Source organism: Humulus lupulus, chromosome 4 (assembly GCF_963169125.1).
Source record: "Humulus lupulus chromosome 4, drHumLupu1.1, whole genome shotgun sequence".
NCBI classification, from domain to species: domain Eukaryota; kingdom Viridiplantae; phylum Streptophyta; class Magnoliopsida; order Rosales; family Cannabaceae; genus Humulus; species Humulus lupulus.
In genome coordinates, this window is record NC_084796.1 from 237,017,495 (window position 1) to 237,039,585 (window position 22,091).

Here is a 22,091-nt window from a genome sequence, read left to right on the forward strand (position 1 = left end):
TTAGACAAATCTTGTGAAAGATTTAGAACTAGGTTTGTGAACGAATTTCCTTCGGGCGAAGTAGTCCTATCATCACGGATAGTACGAGGCGTACCGATCAAAATTAAGGACGTAGAACTAGAAGGAGACCTGATAGAGCTAGAGATCAAAGACTACGGTGTAATACTGGGCATGGATTGGCTAGCAAGGCATGGCACAACCATCGACTGTAGACGTGAGCAAGTGATGTTCGAGACTCCTGACGGACAGAGACTATGTTTTATGGGAAAGGTTTCAGGACTACGGACACTGCTTATTTCACCTCTCAAAGCTCAGAGGGTGATTGAGAAAGGATTTCACGCATTCTTAGCCAGTGTCATGGATGTGGTAAAGGAGAAACCACTAAAGGTTAGAGACGTCCACATTGTAAAGGAATTTCCAGAAATATTTCCTAACGACTTACCAGGATTGCCACCGACTCGGGAAATTGACTTCACAATCGAACTAGCACCAGGAACCGATCTAAGGCACCATATCGGATGGCACCAACTGAACTCAAGGAGTTAAAGATGCAGCTACAAGAACTTAGACTTAGGTTTCATTAGACCAAGCCATTCGCCATGGGGAGCACTGGTTCTATTTGTGAAGAAGAAGGACGGAAGCATGCGGATGTGTATAGATTACCGCGAGCTGAATAAGGTGACAATTAAGAATAAGTACCCGCTACCCCGGATTGACGACTTGTTTGATCAAATCCGAGGAGCGACCGTGTTTTCAAATATTGATCTACGGTCCGGTTATCACCAGCTCAAGATACAGGAAGAGGATATTCACAAGACAGCTTTTAGAACTCGATATGGACATTACGAGTTTCTAGTTATGTCATTTGGTCTTACCAACGCTCCAACCACATTTATGGATTTAATGAATCGGGTCTTCAAAGATTATTTGGACAAATTCATCATAGTATTCATCGACGATATTTTAGTGTACTCCAAGGACGAAGTCAAGCACGAGGAACATTTAAGAATGACCATGTTGCGACTAAAGGAGCATAAACTTTATGCCAGGTTCAAGAAGTGCAAATTTTGGCTTTCACAAGTAGCCTTCCTCGGCCATATAGTATCCAAAGATGGAGTTGCTGTAGACCCAGCTAAGGTAGAGGTTGTGAAGGATTGGCCAAGACCTAAGAATGCGTCAGAGGTTAGAAGTTTTCTTGGGCTAGTAGGCTATTATCGGAGGTTTGTAGAAGGCTTTTCTAAGAAAGCCACTCCGCTTACCAACCTGACCTGGAAACAACAAAGGTTCAACTAGACGAATAGGTGTGAAGAGAGCTTCCAGTTGCTCAAGGATAAGTTATGCTCAGCACCAGTACTTTGTGTACTGACACCCAATGATAAGTTTATAGTATATTGTGACGCGTCGAAGCAAGGTTTAGGTTGTGTGCTGATGCAAAATGACAAAGTGATTGCTTATGCCTCAAGGCAGCTGAAGGAATACGAGCGACGCTATCCAACGCATGATATGGAATTGGCAGCAGTGGTCTTCGCATTGAAAATCTGGCGCCACTATCTTTATGGAGAACAGTGTGAGATTTATACCGACCATAAGAGCTTAAAGTATTTCTTCACACAGAAAGAGCTCAACATGAGGCAACACAGGTGGTTAGAATTAGTAAAGGATTATGATTGCGAAATCCTATACCACCCAGGAAAAGAAAATGTAGTTGCTGATGCGCTAAGCAGAAAGAGTTACTGGAATCTAGCAGCAATATCCGGAATAGAAAAGCCGCCTCAGCAAGAGCTAATCAATGCCAGAATAGAAGTAGTCATTGGTAAACTGGCTAACTTGTCCATCCAGTCAAGTCTGTTAGAAGATATACAGACCAGACAAGGGCATGATGACATGTTAGTATCTCACATAGTTGCAGTCAAAGAAGCCAAGGCCATAGATTTCTCTTTATCAGGACAGGAGTTCTATAGATATAAAGTTTGGGTATGCGTGCCGAATGACTATGGGATTAAGATGAAGATTTTAGAAGAGGCACACAATAATCCATACTCAGTTCACCTAGGGTCAACCAAGATGACTCACAACCTTAAGGCACTATATTGGTGGTCGGGAATGAAGAAAGACGTAGCAAAATATGTGTCTAAATACTTAGTATGCCAGAAAGTGAAAGCAGAACATCATCAACCTGCAGACTTATTGCAACCGCTTAGTATTCCGGAATGGAAGTGGGAAGACATAGCCATGGAATTCGTGACAGGATTACCACGAACAAATAAGCAACACGACTCGGCTTGGGTAGTAGTAGATAGACTAACCAAGTCAGCTCACTTCCTGCCTATCAAGACTACGTACACTGTCGACCAGTGTGCAGACATTTATGTTCAAGAAATAGTACGACTGCATGGAATCCCTAAGACCATAGTATCTGATAGAGGATCAGTGTTTACATCTAGATTTTGGGGAAGCTTGCAGCAAGCCATGGGTACCAAGTTAAGTCTTAGTACGACATTTCATCCTCAGACTGACGGTCAATTTGAGCATACCATACAGATTTTAGAAGATATGTTGTGTGTTTGTGTACTTGACTTTGGAGGATCATGGAGTAAGTATTTTCCATTGATAGAATTCTCTTACAACAATAGCTACCAGTCAATGATCGGGATGGCACCCTATGAGTTACTTTATGGAAGGAGGTGTCGATCACCGTTACATTGGGACTAGGTAGGAGAAAGGCAACTTCTTGGACCCGAAGCTGTTAGAGAGGCTCAGGATGCAATGGTGCTGATTAGAAAGCGTATGCTCGCTGCTCAGAGCCGACAAAAAAGTTATGCGGATGCCAAGTGGCGTGATGTGGAATTCAAAGTTGGAGACCAAGTCTTCTTAAAGATATCTCCTATGAAGAGAGTGAAGCGATTTGGGAAGAAAGGCAAACTTAGTCCCCAGTTTATAGGTTCTTTTGAGATGTTAGACAAGGTGGGAACAGTTGCATATAGATTAGCCCTACCGCCAGCTCTAGCAGATAGCCACAACGTATTTCACATCTCGATGTTGCGTAGATATGTGTCAGACCCATCTCACGTCCTCAAGTATGATATGATAGGACTCCAAAAAGACTTGAGTTACGAGGAACGATCGATTAGCATCCTAGATAGAGGGATGAAGAAATTACGGTCTAAGAGTATTCCGATAGTCAAGGTCCTATGGAGTAATAGTTCAGAATGGGAGGAAACGTGGGAGTTGGAGTAAGACATCTTAGCACAGTATCTGGAATTGTTTGGTAAGTAAATTTCGGGGACGAAATTCTTTTAAGTATGGGAGAATTGTAGTGTCCCAGAATTTTTACTTAGCTAGATAGTAGTAGTAGTGAGTAGCAGTTTGTAGTATGTTAGTTTTCGTGGATTTTGGTTCAAGCCGGGACTTAGTTGGAAACTCATAGCAACAGTTATGGATTTTATAATTTAACCTATATTTTAGAAATATTAATTATAGCATAAGGTTTGATTAATATTGTTGGTCCTAGAAATATTATTTATTATAACCTAAGGTTTAGATAGAATTAATAAGAGTGTGACACTTGTCATAATCATGTATATTAAGGATTTAAGTATTTTTGATGAATAGTTTAAATAAAAGAAAGATCTAGAAGCTCTAGAACCTTCCAGCAGCTGTTAGGATCACGTTTTGACTCAGTCAAAGCTATTTAATCAATTCAAAATATGCTGAAAAAGTGCAAATACATGTTTGATATATCAACGTATGATGATATATCGCAGCTATAGGGGTCGATATGTCGCCTACGGGAGATACGGAAATCACGTCGACTTCGTATGAACGAACGAACGAGGCTTGGGAAATAGGTCTAGGCGATATATCACCCAGGGTAGGCGATATATCACCCCTGGGAGTGATTTTTGGAAGTTTGAGGATTTTAATTTTTAAAAACAGCCTTAACCACTTTGACCTGCCTTTGAACGATTTTGACCGAGTTATGGGCATCTGTTGAATGAAAATTCAAATATTTTTCATTTTATATTCATTTATTTATTCAAATTAAAAGGGGTTAGTTTCACTCATTGAACTCTATAAATAGGACCTAGTACTCAGCCATTTCATTCATCATTCAAGTATTGTTCAAAGTCTCCAAGCTGCTGAGATTACTATAGAGAGAAACACTTGGGTTTTGGGATAAAAGCTTTTCCAATCTAAGCTTTTCTAAACACTTGGGAAGTAAGATATAGTGTTATTTCGATATCGAGGTGTAGATCTAAGTTATAGTTATCCAAGGTATTCTTATCCTTAAGTTCAATTTTCATAGTTCTTTAGTTTTCTTGTAGATCCTAACTCTTGTTTATGATTCTTGGTTAGGTGTATAAGTTCCTTGAACATTAAGGTTTATAGTAAGTTTCTACTTGGATGGTTTAGTTCTCTTTTTCATCTCTTTTCTTTAAAAGCTCACGATTCTTGTTGTTGGTTTTAGGAGTGTTCCAAAATCTTGTTCTTGTCTCCATGTCCCGGTTTTTGGAAAGGAAAATAGGATAGATTATATGTATTTATATGTTTTGATATGTTTTATGCTATGATATGTGCTATATGTATATATATATAAATATGTTTTGTAGTCACTTGGGGCTTATAGCTGCTTCGATAGTAAACCCCAAGAATTTTTATCATTTTCATAGTTTAGAGTTATGATTTACCCTACCTCGATTAGTAGACAGAGGACCTAGATGGGTTATCATATACTATAGTTGTGATCTAACCTACCTCGATTAGTAGACAGAGGACCTAGATGGTTTTATCACATACCATGTTAATGAGTTAATGACCATTAATGTTGTAGTCCTATATGATATACGTTTTTATAGTCATATGTTTTATAGTATATGTATATGACATAGTCTTATGTTTATGATTTATGATATATGTTGTTAGTAGATTTTCCTTGCTGGGCATTAGGTTCATTCCTTTCTTTTTAGAATGATGCGGGAAAGTGAACATGGAAGGTGGGAATGATTCATGGCAGCTTGGCATGTGTGTTGAGGATGAATGGATTGAGTGTACTGCTGGAAGATTGAGGATGAAATCTTTTGATTTATATCTTTATGTATTTCCGCACTTAGTATTTTAAACATTTGATTAAAGTTATGATGTTTTGATGTTTTTATGTACTAAACAATGGGTACCTGTACCGTATTTTATATTCCATACTTTACTTTGTATTTGGCACAATATTTTGGGTTTTAAATAAAGTTATGTTATTTCATATGAATGTATTTCAAAATAGTAGTTATGTCATAGTAGTTTTTAATGGTCCGAAGTCTTAGAAATAGTCGGGGCATTACAGCTGAGCACTCAATTCCAGATGAAGGATTTGGGTGAAGCAAGTTATGTTCTAGGTACCAGATCATTAGGGATAGAAAGAACAGACTCTTAGGTCTATCTCAAACAGCTTACATAGATAAAGTGTTTGAACGTTTCTCAATGAAAAATTCCAAGAAAGGAAGTTTACGGTCCCACCATGGAATTCATCTTTCAAAGAAGCAATCTCCCTAGACTCCTGAAGAGGAAGATGCAATGAGAAAAGCTCCTTATGCATTTACAGTTGGAAGTCTGATGTATGCTATGTTGTGTACTAGACCAGATATCTGCTATGCAGTGGGAGTAGTGAGTAGGTATCAGTGAAACCTAGGACCGGAACATTAGATAGCAGTTAAGCATATCCTGAAGTATTTAAGGCGGACTAGGGATTATATGTTAGTCTACAAGGGTGGTGTTTTGAACCATGTAGGCTACACCGATTCAGATTTTCAGATCGATGTTGATGATAGGAAGTCTACTTCTAGAATGGTGTTTACTCTTGGGGGTGGAGCTATGATATGGAGAGGCGTAAAGCAGTCTGCAATCTCAGATTCCACCATGGAGGCTGAGTACATAGCTGCGTTAGAAGCAGCTAAGGAAATAGTCTGGCTAAAGAAGTTCTATTCGGATCTTGGTGTTATTCCAGAAATGGATAAACAACCTGTGTTATTTTGTGACAATACAGGAGCGATAGCCAACTCGAAAGAACTTCGTAGTCACAAGAGGAGTAATCATATAGAAAGGAAGTATCACATTATTATAGAATATGTGGCTAGGGGAGATGTGAAGGTTATGAAGATTGCATCTGAAGACAATCTTGCAGATCCGTTTACAAAGACACTAATGATATTAGTAGAATTATGGCATTAGTTTCAATTAGTGCAAGTGAGAGTTTGTTAGGGTTTTATGCCCTAATTAAAACTCAATTTCTTTGTAATCTCATTTATTATCAACAAAAGAATAGAAATCATTTTTTGACTTGGTCAATCACTTCACATGTTTTATTTTCATGATTATTTGTTTAATATAAACTTCTATTAAATCCCGAGCATATAACTAATTGTATATATAGTGACGTAATCACAGTGAAATATAAATATGATTATATGTTCAAAATAAGTTAGTCCTAAGATTAGTCAATGCACAAGATTTACACTGACTTGCCAATCTACGATATGATATACTTACACATTGTAGTGTTATGTTCTTTCCAGAACGTTAGCAAAGTAGATAAGATCGGATGTATTTGTTACATCGGACTGGACCGATATTGGACAGTAGATAGGATAAGTAAACATACCATTATTATCTATTCTAGTCATATCATACAGTTGACCATAGGTCAATTCAATCTCAATTTTGAGTGGTTAGTATTCTAACTGATTGTGTTATTTGAGTTCTTTGACCTGTTCGTTACCAGCTTACCCTACGGACTAGCCCATACTTACATCTTGGGAACTCGGTAGTATAATTGAGTGGGAATGTTAATCATAGATATAAACATCTATAGCTTCTGATGAAGAAGTGAAATGATGGTTTACTTTTAGTTTAGTTCAAGGTGCTAAATGATAGAGATCTCTTTTCAGTAATTAATATTAGTATACTGAAATATCATTTACAAGGAACTAAGTATTTTAAGGATAAAATACAATGAGGGGTAAAATGGTATTTTAGTCCCATCTTATTGTAGACCGTCTATAGAGGATTGAGTGACAATTATGGTTGTTAACAATGGATAATTAATAGCATATCTATATTTGTTATAGAGCATTCTATGAATTCAAGAGTGCAATTCCGAGTCTTTAGTGGAGTCACGAGGAATTAATAAGTTAGTAAATTTATTTGTTAGATTCATGATAACTTTTTGAAGCTTGATTGCATAGGCCCATGGTCCCCACTGTACCTTGGATAAAATCATCTAGATAGTCTTAATTAATTGATTTAATTATCAAAGTTGACCAGGTCAATTTTGGATAGTTTCACAGAGTCATGTAATTTAGAGAAGAAAAGAGAAATTATGGCAGATTTATTAATTAAGATAAATTGGTATTTAAATCAATAAATAAGTTTAAATCAAGGTTCAAATTATAAATAATTAATTTGATAAATGATTTAAATAATTATTTAATTAATTAAATCAATAGAAAATAATACAGGCCTTGATTTTAAGTCCAATGGGCTTATAATAAAATGGGAAATTTCACAGGCCTAAAGCCCATGATAATTTCGACCTAGGATTGATTATTGGCTATTATTTTATTGATTATTTAATTAAATAAATGACCTAATTGAGTCTATAAAATGAATGCTAAGAGAGAGTTGGAAACATATGTCAAAACACAAGTTGAAACACAAGTTTTTGATGGGTTTTAGATTCTCTCTAAACATAAGTCATTTTCTAAGCCTTATTGTTCTTTTCTCTTCTTCTCTCTATATTTATCTCATGTGTTGAGAATTTCCCACTCTAGTCTAGGTGTAGTGTCCCAGAATTTTACTTAGCTAGATAGTAGTAGTAGTTAGTATTAGTTTGTAGTATGTTAGTTACCACGGATTTTGGTTCAAGCCGAGACTTAGCTGGAAACTGATAGCAACAGTTATGGATTTTATAAGTTTACCCTTTAGTTTAGAAATATTAATTATAACATAAGGTTTGATTAATATTGCTAGTTCTAGAAATATTATTTATTATAACTTAAGGTTTAGATAGAATTATTAAGAATGTGACACTTGTCATAATCATGTTTATTAAGGAATTAAGTATTTTGATGAATAGTTTAAATAAAAGAAAGATCTAGAAGCTTTAGAACCTTCCAGCAGCTGTTAGGATCACGTTTTGACCCAGTCAAAGCTGTTTAATCAATTCAAGTTATGCTGAAAAAGTGCAAATACGTGTTTGATATATCAACGTATGCTGATATATCACAGCTATAGGGGCTGATATATCGCCTACGGAAGATACGGAAAATACGTCGACTTCACACGACCGAAACCACAGAGGCTCGAGAACATAGGGGAGGCGATATATCACCTATAGGGGGCGATATATCGGCCCCACCCTTGCATTTTTGAACTCTGTGGAATCCGAGCTTAAAACATCCCTTAACCACTTGGACCTGCCTTTGAACGATTTTGACCGAGTTCTGGGCATTTGTTGAATGAAAATTCAAATCTTTTTCATTTTAAATTAATTTATTTATTCAAATTAAAAGGGGTTAGTTTGACTCCTTGAACTCTATAAATAGGACCTAGTACTCAGCCATTTTCTTCATTCTTCAAGCATTTGTTCAGAGCCTCCAAGTTGCTAAGGTTACTATAGAGAAAAACACTTGGGTTTTTGGGTTAAAAGCTTTATCATTCTAAGCTTTTCTAAACACTTGGGAAGTGAGATATAGAGTTATTTCGTTATTGAGGTATAGATCAAGTCATAAGATCATTCAAGGTATTCTTATCCTTAAGTTTAGTTTTTCATAGTTCTTTAGTTTTCTTTTATTGTCTTTCAGATCCTAACTCTTGTTTTTTATTCTTGATTAGGTGTTTAAGTTTCTTGAAACTTAAGGTTCTTTTCAGTAAGTTTCTTCTTGATGGTTTAGTTCTCTTTTCATCTTCATTCTTTAGAAATACTCATGGTTTTGCTGTTGGATTTTAGGAGTGTTCCAAATCTAGTTCTTGTCTCTATATCCCGGTTTTTTGTAAGGAAAATATGATAGAATATATGTGTTTATATGTTTATGTTATGATATATTTTATGCTATAATATGTATATGTATAAATATGTTGTAGTCCTTGGGCATATGACTTGCTTAGATAGCAAGCCCCAAGAATATGTTTTGTAGTCGCTTGGGCATATGACTTGCTTAGATAGCAAGCCCCAAGAATCTTTATCATTTTTATGGTTTAGAGTTATGATTTACCCTACCTCGATTAGTAGACAGATGACCTAGATGGGTTATCATATGCTACCATGTGATCTAACCTACCTCGATTAGTAGACAGATGACCTAAATAGTTTTATCACATGCCATGTTAATGAGTTAATGACCATTAATATTGTGGTCCTATATGATATACGTTTTTATAGTCATATGTTTTATAGTATATGTTTATGATAAAGTCTTATGTTTATGATTTATGATTTATGTGTTAGTAGATTTTCCTTGCTGGGCATTAGGCTCATTCCTTTATGTTTAGCTTGATGCAGCAAAATGAATATGGAAGGCGGAAAGATTCATGGCAGCTTGGCTTGTGTGTTGAGGATGAATGGATTGAATGGACTGCGTAAACGATCAAGGATGACGTTATTTTTAAGTCTTTTGAATTATGTTTCTTTTGTAATTCTGCACGTAGTTTTTTTAAACAATTGATTTAAGTTTATTGTTTATGTTTTTATGTATTAAACAATGGATACCCATACCGTATTTTATATTTTATATTTTACTTTGTATTTTGCACAATATTTATTTTGGGGTTTAAAATAAAGTTATGTTATTTCTTATGTATGTTTCCCAAAATAGTAGCTATGTCTAGTAGTTTTAATGGTCCAAGGTCTTAGAAATAGTTAGGTCCTTACACTAGGTGATTCCAAGGATACTTTGGAAGGTTGTGAAGAAAATTGAAGACTGGTTCAGTTTCTTGGTAATACTCTGCGACAGAAAGGATTCAAGGGTTAGAGAAACTGAAAGAATGACTCATTCATTCCGTTGCGTATAATGTAAGTATTTTTATCATTATTTCTCTTTGAATTCAATTTTAGAAACATGTTCTAGGTTGTCTCATATTAACTTGTTTAATATTAGATCTACATGAAAATAAATAAAGATCTTGTATAAGAGTTTCCTAACAGACTCGATATAAGCATCACCATCCACACAACGCTTGCGATTGCTGGAACCCATAAGAGAGAAAAGGCATAGCATAGCGAGTTCCTCCGCGGTGGCAAGAGGAAAGTTGGCCCACTGAGATAGGAAAGGACCGCGCAAGGAAGACAATGAAGACCTCTTGCTCCAAGACAGGCTCTGAGGGTCCAATCATTAGCGAGGCTCCATGTTTGCCAGCGATCAACAAAGTCGAGGTGCTATCGAGGTTGCGAGTAGATGAATGAGCAAGACCCGAAGTCAAAGGACCTCCCACCTTGGGAATCATCCCCAGTCAGTCGCTAATGGGGTGGGCCTCGCCGTCGCCAGTAGATCTACAACCCGTGCCGTGATTGGTCTAGGCTTTAGGCTCCCCGACATCAGCGACCTTAGCATGAAAAAATGGGAAACCCTTGGGATAATGTGATGAACGGGTGAATGAGGTCTAGACCAATTCAATGACTGGTGTGTGGCCAAAAATCCACTCGCCATAACAGCTGGAATCGCAAATTACCCAAGCGATAGGGTTGGCTGACAACCCCCTTCGCCAATCGCCACCCGCGATCACCAATGAGAACCCTATTCACCAAATACCCACGCAGGGGCCCATGCTTGTCGTCACTGTCCTCCAGCTTGAATGGCGACCGTTGGTCACCAAAGACCCGATTAGCGAGGCTGCCACCCGCAAAGGCAGAATCCATGTTGCTGATGGCGGGATGGCAAATCTCATCGTCGTTCTCCCTCGACCCGAGCAACAAGAAGTTGTCGCCAATGGCTGGGTGGCGAGTGCTATCGTCGTTCGCCAAAGTGGCGAGATCGCCATTCGTTGAGGCGGTGGATTTCCACCAATCATTGTGAGGACCTAACAACCCAATCAGTCCCTATGGCAAATTCAAAGCGCTCAAGTCCAACCATATTCCTCTATGGTGAATATAGATAACCCAACCTGCAATTTCGGCAAGGACAATCCCAAATCCACCTAGCCCATTAAATTATAATCCCAATTTCTTGGATCTAGCAAGAATTGAGGAGATTTCCAAAGAAATATCTGGGGCTCATACATTTAATGAGGTTGAAGCAAAAACCATGCAATATGTGAACTTCATGGACAAGAGAAAAGGAGTAGAAGGTTTACCAATACAAAGATGGAACTTGGAGAGATGGACTTAAAAACAAAAAATAATAAATATGTTTGATAACTTTTATTTTTATTTTTTGTTGAACAATATAAAATAAAGCGTTGATTTAAAAAATAGAAGAAAAAAAATTAAAAGTAAAAAATGGTTTAAAAAAATTTTGAAAGTGAAAATTTTTATTTTTAAAATTTAATAAATTTTAATTAAAAATTTTAAAAATAATAAATAAAAATAGAGTTACTACATATTATTTTGGGTTTAATTTTCAAAATTTTAATTAATTAAATAAAATACTATTTTGTTTTAGAGTAATGATCTGCACCCAAAATATGCACTTAAAGTAGTGAGATTTTGGTGTATATTTTGAGGGTTTTGATCGTTTTTTTTTTTTTTTTTTGTATTTCCAAAGTTTTTGCAAACGAATATATCCATTATCTATCGATAATTATGATAAACAAAGTATAACAAATTTGTATAAAGACGAGAGTAGAAGAATAACATCTTATTTCTCAGACCTTTGCATTTCAATCTTAGGGTTTCTCTTTTCTTCTAATCCCAAATTCCTTCCATGGAGATCGTAAGAAGGCCATCGCATGCTGGTTCTTGGTACTCCGATAATCGTAAGTCTCTCTCTTTTGCTCCATCTATTTGATTGTATGAAAAATCCAAAAGAATATATGTTTATCTGAGCGAGTGAGCTAAAAACAAGTTGATGAACTGGGTTATGATATTGAGGTGACGACTTAAAATGGCATATAAAGTTGAATTATGATGGAAGGTAACCAGAACAGGAAGAAGAGTAAACTGGAGCCATTTTACTTTTTCGTTTTCTAATGAAATTTTCTTTGTTTCGCTTATTACCAGCTACACCCAATACTTGACACAATCAGCAATATCAAGTTTAATCTTAACTAGTAGTTTATATATTTATGCTTGCATAATGCATTTATCAACACTGAACACTCAGTTGTAAAGCTATTTTATTATTTTGACTATATTTGGGCAGTGGTTGGTGGTTCCCAACACCACCATCCCTTCATGCAAAATTTGGAATTTGGGTAGTCAAGACTTTATGTGCATTTAAATCTTTGGTACTGCGAAAGGTCGACCATAATTTTTACTTCCCATTTTGACAGCAAAAAAGTTAGCGGAAGAACTTGAAGGGTGGCTGAGAGAATCTGGACTAGCTAAATCTCCAGAAGTACGGGGTGTTATTGCTCCGTAAGTTATTCTTGCATTGTGTTCCTGTTTTTTTAATACATAAGCGTCACATGGTTTAGTGCTTATTTTTTGGGGATGGTGAGCTCTTAGGCATGCTGGCTATTCCTATTCTGGCCGTGCTGCTGCCTATGCATTTGGAAATATTGATCCGACGAGCATGTGAGTTATTCTATTATTTGTTATTCTTTCTCTTCAAATTGGTAAAGATCAGTCTTAATTTTCTAACTAATTTGTGATAGACGAATAATTCAGTACTCGGGTGTTCCTTCTTGGTCCATCTCATCACTATTACACCCCAAAATGTGCTCTATCAATGGCTTCAGTTTACAAGACGCCCATTGGGGACCTGCCTGTTGATTTGGAAGGTATCCTTATTCTTCTCTTTATTATATTAGAAAATTTAGAAAAGACACGGGCACGGCCATGGCTGCACAGTGTAGTTAGACCTTTTTGTTGGTTATACTTATATTATTAATCACGCATTCCTTTGCTCTTGTTTTTGTATATCTTGATGTTCTCAATCCACATATGCATCGATAACTATGAATACATGAATTTAGTTGTGTCATATTCTTCATTTTGGAACCTGATTAGCTTCAGAAAACAGATTTGTTTTGTGCTCATTTTTCCCGACTATCAATAATTTTTTCACTATGGTGTCTATCTCATTCTGATGTTTCTTTTTCTTGCTATCAGTTATTGAGGAGTTAAAGGCTACTGGAAAATTTGAACAAATGAATATTCGTGTTGATGAGGCTGAACATAGCATGGAAATGCATTTGCCTTATCTTGCCAAAGTTTTTGAGGGGTACTTTTCCCACATGGTAAAGTTCTATTCTCCAAAAATTTATACGGTGGCTGACTTGATATTATTGCAGGCACCCTGTCAAAGTGGTACCAATTTTAGTAGGTGCTGTTAATGCAGAAAATGAAGCCATGTATGGACAGTTGCTTGCAAAATATGTGGATGATCCCCAAAATTTCTTTTCAGTATCTTCAGATTTCTGTCACTGGGGTTCTCGGTGAGTACTATTGTGAAATGTGTTGGTATTATAATTTATTTAAATATACTCTTAAGATGACTGTTTCTGCTGTACTCTGGGATTTGCAAGTAGGTACATACTGGACCAGTACAAATCTACATCATATAGCTGTTTTTCCCCTCATGAATTGCAAAAACTTGTATTGTCAGTTTGAATTGCTCATTACCAGTACCATTTATTGAGCTTAGTTCAGTTGAGATTGATAACCCCACCGCTGAACTATGTGCATAAAGCATAATAGCATCACTTTAATGATTTCAAACTTAATGGCCAGTTTTACTGTTAAAGGATCTTCATCAAACTTTGCTGATTTTTCTTGTTGGAATTTTCTCTGACAAACATAACGAACCATTGGCATGTCTGATTGATATTATCTATCATTCAATCTTGTTTACATTGATTTGTTTAATTTATTCCAGATTTAGTTACACTCATTATGACAGGAAACATGGGCCTATATACAAATCTATTGATTTCAAACTTTATGGTCAGTTTTACTGTTAAAGGATCATCATCAAACTTTGCTAATTTTTCTTGTTGGAATTTTCTCTGACAAACATAATGAACCATTGGCATGTCTGATTGATATTATCTATCACTCAATCTTGTTTACATTGATTTGTTTAATTTATTCCAGATTTAGTTACACTTATTATGACAAGAAACATGGGCCTATATACAAATCTATTGAGGGTTTGGACAAGATGGGCATGGATATAATTGAAACAAGAGATCCAGATGCATTTACAAATTATCTGTTGGAGTATGACAATACCATCTGTGGTCGACATCCAATTAGTGTTTTTCTTCATGTAAGTTTTATAAGTTTGTTTCAAGTCATTCGCACATACAATGCCATAACCCTTTCATCTCCTATCACTTGGTTCTTTTCTCAGCTGACAATACTATAGCTACTTGCCCAGGACCCTCAGCATGCTTAGTTTGCATATATTGTGTTGGAAGAATTGAGTTAAATTCTGAATAGTATATTCTGTGGTATGGTTTTTCTTCTTAATCATATTTCAAATCTTCAGATGCTGAGAGGTTGCTCAACAAAGATAAAGATAAATTTTCTCCGATATGAGCAGTCAAGTCAATGCAAGAGTATGAGAGACAGCAGCGTAAGTTATGCATCAGCAGCTGCAAAAGTAGTTCCTTGAAGATGTGACATTTCTTCAGTGTGGGAACGTTCCATATTTCAATTGAATTAACCAACATTTAATTTGAAAAGAAAAAAAAATGAATTCCCTGTTTGTAGATTGTTGGTGATAACGTGAATCATGCTGCGGTCTAATTTCTACATGGCTTGTATATTTTGTTATGAAATTGTCCAGATTTGTATTTTGTTTTTTGGTATGGAATTCAAGTCAGTCGATACACTTTTGCTAAGGATTGGACATTTATTTATTTTTTTATAACTGATTTGTTTTTTTTTTTTAATTTTGAATAAATAAGCATGAATGATACAACGATATCCCAAAAGCTGGTATTTAAGAGCAGTTTTTTCGCACTTAGAAGGCGTCATGGGATGATAGTTCACAACATTATGTTGTCTCATGCATTATATGGCACAACAGTTGCTCGAGAACCGTTGTATCATGTTATCACGGTTGCTCATAAACTGTTGTATCATATACTGTAGGAGATGATATTTGTATAATGTTATCCCAAAAATTTGCACATATGACATGGCACTAAGTTTGGACACCATCATATTTTTAACATGCATGACATCCAATAGTTGACACAGGCTGGTTGGAATACACTTGACAAATAAATAATAGTCACTGCTTGGTACGCTTGCTAGGAGAGCAGTTGATCGGTATGACGAATAGACATACTTGCTCGGATGAAGATGGTTACACTCGCCCTGTGCCTAACAACCCTAAAAGCTCGGTCAAGACTCCTGAAGAATAGGACAATAACCACTTGCGAGATGTAGGGATATTTCCCCATCAGTTATGCTCAGGTGCAACCCTTGGGCGAGAGGGACAGTATAAATACAAACTCTCCACCACAGTGGAGGGGGTTCACGAAAATAGCCTACCGACCAGCACCAGAAATATACCGAGCAGCCTGGCTTGATACTTAGCACGGATTCTACCATTCCGTATTGTCTTTTACACCTGGAAATCTACTTGTATTCAATTGTTATCTTGGGTAAACCCTTAAGATCAATACAAATCTAAGAGAAAGTAGGTCATTACCATTTCTTGGGACCGAACCTCTATAATATGGTGTTGTTTGTCATTTATTGCTCATAGTTATTAGGTTTTTGGCTTATTTATGGTTCATTGATTGTTTAATTGAAAGTTATCTAATTAATCAATTTAACTCTGCGTTAGTTGACCAAAAAGCCGGTCAACATTTTGATGCTTTCATTGAGAGCCCAAGACAATCACATTTGGATTCCATTGCTACAAGGATAATAGTCTCAACCAAAAGGTCAAGCTAAGAGCCTCCAGAGCCCGAGGCTGAAACCTCTCACTAAGTTCCATCGATGAGAAATTTGAATGGGCAGCGAGGTGATTTGCCACCTAGGAACCCATTTGGTGTCGGGGGCAAACTGCTGGGCCGACTGCACCAGGACGCAGAGCTGCTGCCTCTGCTGGAATCACCCATGTAGGAACGTCAGGTGGAGTTGTTGCAAGGGGTACCGACCAGCCAAGACCAAGAGCTAGAGGTCCTGGACGGTATGAGCTCCACGTAGATATCGAAGGTTCGATCCCGAGATCGAACAAATGAGGGAAGCCATGGGCCAAATGCAAGATCAACTTGCAACCATGAACCAAGGGCGAGCTACCGCCCAACAAGCAATCAACGAAGCTTTCGAGAAGCAGCGAAGAGATATTCAAGAGTGGATGGACCGACATGTCCGGGAGATGCGTGCCCGCCAAGAAGATATGGAACGCTGAACAAGGGAGGCTGCTGAATCTATCTGCAATTATATGCAATAGCAGCAAACCCAAGGTATGGGGACTGCAACTGGAACTACTGCCCACAACCAACAACGTCCTCCTGTTTTGGTTTTGGTGAGGGTGTCACGCATGGACTAGAAGCTCGGCCGTAGAATGGAAATCAGGGTTCGACCAGGAGTCACCGATCTGTTTGGGGGGTCCAAGCCAATAACAACAGGCATCCCTTACTAGCCGATGAACAGGTCCTCCCAGAACACTACATGGGATAGGACTGAGCAGGAAATTTTCGGCCAAGATCTCAAGGAAGTGGCTGAGAAAAACATCCTGATGCAGCAGGTCGGGATGCAGTGGTCAGCCCCAAAACTACCAACAACAGCCTGGTCGGTACAGATAGCACCAAGAATACCGAGCAAGATCCCGAAGGGAGGAGCCGGAAGTTAGTAGCGCATACAGACACCATTATGTTGATGGGTATGACCATGATGAGGTAGCGAGCCAAGTTCGCCAACAAAATAATCAAGGCCAACAGAATAACCAGGGTCAGAGAGGTAACCAGCTCGAAGGACCGTTTTTCCCACAAGGGCATGATATCTCGAAAAAACCACCCCGAGGTGGAGGGTTTCAGGGAGTACCTCCAGTACCAGGCCGAGCAGACAGCCAGAATGCTGGGGGCAGGCCTCGGCCAAACTCCATTTTCAACTGTATGGGTCTCATGGGAGGTGAAAACCTTTGAGATGCTCTTAATCATAGCAAGGAAAATCGTGATTTGAACAACATAGCTCCGCCTCAGCTTGTTCGGGACCCGAGAATGGATGAGGTCTAGCCCCAGGCAGCTACAGATCCTAACATTCAGGCCAAGCTAGATCTGTTAACCCGACTGGTAAGAGACTTGACATCCCCCAAGTTAATAGATATTGAAATGGAGAGGCAGAGAGGTTCCCCATTTTCGGAATGTATTAATTAGCTGCCTATACCTGTCAAATTCAAGATGCTGACATGGAAGATGTACACTGGGTGGGAAGACCCAGTATCCCACGTTCACAACTTCGAATTGTAAACTGATCTCCAGGGGGTTCGAGATGATACCAGGTGCAGGATCTTCCCGGGCACCTTGTCAGAAACTGCCCAGCAGTGGTACTTCAAGCTGCAGCTAGGGTCGATCACATCATGGGACGGATTTGTTTGCATATTCTATTCCCAATTCTCCTCAGCAAGGCCTTTTCCAGCCGAGTCGAATGACTTGGTGGACATAAAACAAAGGGACAATGAGCATTTAAAAGACTGCATTCAACGTTTTATGCAAGAGGCCACTAGGGTGAAATCCCTAAGTGATGATGGTAAGTTGATAGCCATCAATTCGGGAGTCAAAGTAAAAAGTCTGTTCTGGAGAAGTTTGAAAAGGAAGTCTATGCGTACCACCCAGGAGTTCCTTGATCGGGTAGAGGAATTCATCAAGCTTGAGGAAGCTAAATAGAAGGTGGATAATCCAACTCAGACAGCTGCTGAGCAAAGGAAAACAGATACTGGGAATACCGCTAACCCTACAGAGGGAGGTAAGAATGGGGCTAAAAATGACAAACACGGTAATGGGCCTGGAAGTAGCGCTAACCATAATGACAATAAGAATCCTAAGACCACCGAGCAACCCAAATTGCGAGAGTATGTTCCCAAGTTTACTACTTATTCTATCATGATGGAGTCCCGAGCAGATGTTTTCAATGCCCCCCAGGCAGTGGTACCCTACACGAGACCTCCAACGATAAGGAAGGACGTCAGTAGATGGGATATGAATAAATTTTGTCAGTTTCACAATGACTATGGTCATAAAACCAACGAATGCAATCACCTAAAGGAGGAAATAGAATTCCTCATTCTACAAAATAATGCCCATCCGAAGAGGTATGTGCGGTCGACCCCCGACTAGCATCTTCAACAGCATCCTCAACATCCTCCTCAGCAACAACCTCAACAATATCAAAGCACTCAGCCTCTCCTACCACCACCAGTTGCTGGTCGACTAGATATGATTTGTGGCCGACCGCATTTGGGCGGAAACTCTGGAAAGGCTCGAGAAAGATACACTCGCTCCCTTAGGCACGAGCATGAGGAAGATGTACTGACTGTCCAGCAGCGTACTCTCAAACAACCTCGCTACGAGTGTGAGCCCATCACATTCAAAGAGGAAGACACAAGTCACGTACATCATCCGCATAATGACCCTTTGGTGGTAGAAGTGCAGATCACCAACATGATCGTGGCCTGAATGATGATTGACCATGGGTCATCTACCAACATCCTATTCAAGAGTACCCTAGAGAGGATGAATTTAAGCATCAGAGAACTGGAACCATGCGTGCAGCTGTTGTATGGGTTTACAGAGAAAGACATGGCCCCAGCAGGAAGCATAAGGCTGCCCTTGATAGTAGGGACGACACCTAAGAGCAACACTGTAATGGCTTTGTTTGTAGTAATCGACATCCCCTCTCCATACAATGCCATAATAGACCGACCAGCCCTGTAGACCTCCGAGCAGTCACTTCGGTCTTTCCATCTGCTCATCAAATTCCCACCCCAGGCAGGTATAGGATGTCTCAAGGGGAAGCAACTAGTGGCCAGAGAATATTATAATTCATCAGTAGAAAAGGTAGGGAAGACAGTCTATACCACACAGCCTGCAGGGCCCAGTCACCAAAAATAGGATGCAACCCAAAGCAGGGGGGAGGACATAGACCCTCATTTTGGGAATATTGCTACATGGGTGGGTCTAGTGGAAGAATTAGAAGAAGTCCCACTTGACCCAAAGCACCCGACTAGGGTTGTCAAGGTAGGGAAAGGGTTGTCCGGGAACATATAATCCACCTTGATCCAGTTCCTATGGGCAACCAAGATGTATTCGCCTGGTCTCATGATGATATGGTGGGGATTTTCCCAACCGTTATAAGCCACGCCCTCAACTTCGATATCGAACACTTCAAGCCCATGCAACAGAAAATGAGGTGACTAGATCGAACAAGGGCAAATGCATTGAAGGAGGAGGTGGAGAAACTTAAAAATAACAATTTCATTAGGGAAGCCTTCTACCCAGTATGGGTGTCCAATCCCGTACTGGTACCAAAGCCTAATAACAAGTGGAGGGTGTGCATAGATTTCACAGATTTAAATAAAGCATGCACAAAGGACTGCTTCCCACTTCTGAGAATTGACCAGCTAGTGGACGGTACAAACGACCACAAAATCTTAACCTTTATGGATGCCTACTCGGGGTACAACCAAATAAGCATGCATCCACCCTACAAGGAGCACACCAGTTTCCACACAGATGTGGGGCTATACTGCTATAGAGTCATGTCGTTCAGCCTAAAAATGTTGGAGCCACGTATCAACGACTAGTAAACGGTATGTTCAAAGACCAGATAGGAAATAACATGGAGGTTTACGTGGATGATATGTTGGTAAAATCCAAAAAGGCTGGGGGCACATTGAGGACTTGGAGGAATGCTTCAACATCTTGAGGCAGTATAGAATGAAATTGAACCCCCTAAAATGCTCCTTTGGTGTGGGGTCAGGAAAATTCTTGTGGTTTATAGTGAACTCTAAGGGAATTGAAGGAAGCCCCGAGAAGATAAAGGAGCTGTTGGACATGCCCTCACCAGCTAGGATCAAGGAAGTGTAGAGCCTAACAGGACGCATAACAATACTAAGCAGATTTGTGTCCAAATCTACTAATAAAGGTATTTCGTTTTCAATATCCTCAAAGGTACAAAGAAATTTGAATGGATCGAGGAGTGCAAACAAGCCTTCTAAGATCTAAAGCAGCAGTTGGCATCCTCGATCCTTTCAAAACCTCTGGAGGGCGAAGAACTGTGCATATACCTAGTAGTAACTCAACACATTGTTAGTGCAGTCCTGGTTAGAGAAGAAAACAAGATTTAACATCCACTCTACTATCTCAATAAAAGGTTGATCGAGGCCGAGAGCATGTAACCTCTAATTGAAATAATTAACTTACTGCTTACTCTTGTCTTCCAGAAAACTTTGCCCACACTTCCAAGTTCATCCCATAAAGGTTTTTACCGACCAACCATTGTGCCAAGTCCTGCAAAATTTAGACACCTCTGGTACTAAAATGGTCTATAGAACTCGAGCATTATGAAATCACCTACCCACCCCGAATAGCAATTAAAGGCCAGACTCTTACAGATTTTGTAGCTGAATGTACCGGTATACCAGAATCAAGCGAAGACATGGCCGAGCAGTCATCGAAGTTTGGACCACCATCCAGTACAGGTGCTCAGCAAAACACCGAGCAATCAGAATCCATCACTATTCATTCCGAAGAAGAACCCCAAGTCTGGAAGCTATACGTCGATGGCTCATCTACTGATCAATTGTCTAAGGGCGGTCTCACACTAATCACACCTGAAAGGCAACGCATCCATTCTGCAATTCATTTTGGTTTTGAGACATCTAATAACGAAGCATTAATTGCAAGCCTGAGATTAGCTAAAGAAGTGAAAGCTGAATTCTTGGAGATATACAATGATTCTGGTTTTCAATCATATCCTTGGAGAGTATACTACTCGGGGAGAAAAAATGATGGCCTATCTTAGTAAGATCAAAAACTTGCTCGCTCAGCTCAAGAAATACACCATCCAATAGATACCTAGATAGCAGAACGCCACGGCAGATGCACTGGCCAGACTGGCCAGCAGTGCTGTGGTGGACAAGGCCAATTTGGTCCCCATTGAATATATGGCCAAACCTAGTATCAACCTGCTAGAACCAGTCCTTCTGATAGACAATACTCCATCTTGGATGATCCCAATTGCAGCTTATCTAGAACAAGTAATCTTGTCCAACAGTCATAATGAATCTAGGAAACTGATGAGGAAAGCTGCTTGGTACCTAATCCTGGACGAGGTTATGTATAAAAGGGGGTTTTCCATGCCATTGCTTAGGTGTGTCAACCAAATAGAATTAGGACGGCTGCTGGAGGAGGTACGTGAGGGTTTCTGTGGGAACCATGCAGGGGGGAAAAGTTTATCTAAGAAAATTCTAAGGCAAGGCTACTTCTGGCCAACTATGAATAAATATTCCATGACATATGTTAAAAAATATGACAAGTGTCAGAGGTTTGCCAAAATCCCCCAGGCAGCCCTAGACAAACTTACTCAAATGCAAAGTCTGTGGCTCTTTGCCATTTGGGGAATTGACCTTATTGGTCGGTTGCCAAAAAGAAAGGGGGAGTACAATATGCAGTACTAACAGTGGATTATTTCACCAAGTGGGCGGAGGCCAAGCCACTGGCAACCATTACTTCCAAAAAAGTACTAGACTTCGTGGTGAAAAATATAATTTGTAGGTTTGGTCTACCCTAGAAAATAGTGTCTGACAATGGCACACAGTTTAATATCCATTTATTTACTGATTTCTGTGCTAGACACGACATCACGAAAAGCTTCTTAGTAGTCTCACACCCACAAGCAAACAGGCAAGTAGAAGCAATTAACAAGACCCTCAAAGACACTCTGAGGAAGCGTCAAGAAGAGGCTAAGAGAAACTGGCCAGAGAAAC

At 39.0% G+C, this 22,091-nt stretch overlaps 1 protein-coding gene across 1 annotated transcript; it reads left to right on the forward strand.

The window, feature by feature from the left end:
* Positions 1-11,782: 11,782 nt before the first annotated feature.
* On the forward strand, positions 11,783-15,021 carry LOC133831362 (uncharacterized). The gene is made up of 8 exons (XM_062261625.1): positions 11,783-11,955; positions 12,472-12,556; positions 12,647-12,715; positions 12,809-12,921; positions 13,253-13,364; positions 13,435-13,578; positions 14,237-14,411; positions 14,634-15,021. The coding sequence occupies exons 1-8, from the start codon at positions 11,904-11,906 to the stop codon at positions 14,757-14,759; spliced, it is 876 nt and encodes a 291-aa protein (XP_062117609.1). The 5' UTR covers positions 11,783-11,903; the 3' UTR covers positions 14,760-15,021.
* The last annotated feature ends 7,070 nt before the right edge of the window (positions 15,022-22,091 follow it).

Excerpts from the sequence above, each read along its gene's own strand:
- LOC133831362 (XM_062261625.1), top strand. The coding sequence starts at position 11,904 with ATGGAGATCGTAAGAAGGCCATCGCATGCTGGTTCTTGGTACTCCGAT. Across the intron at positions 12,557-12,646 it reads GTACGGGGTGTTATTGCTCC|GCATGCTGGCTATTCCTATT; the intron begins GTAAGTTATTCT and ends GTGAGCTCTTAG. Across the intron at positions 12,716-12,808 it reads AATATTGATCCGACGAGCAT|TACTCGGGTGTTCCTTCTTG; the intron begins GTGAGTTATTCT and ends CGAATAATTCAG.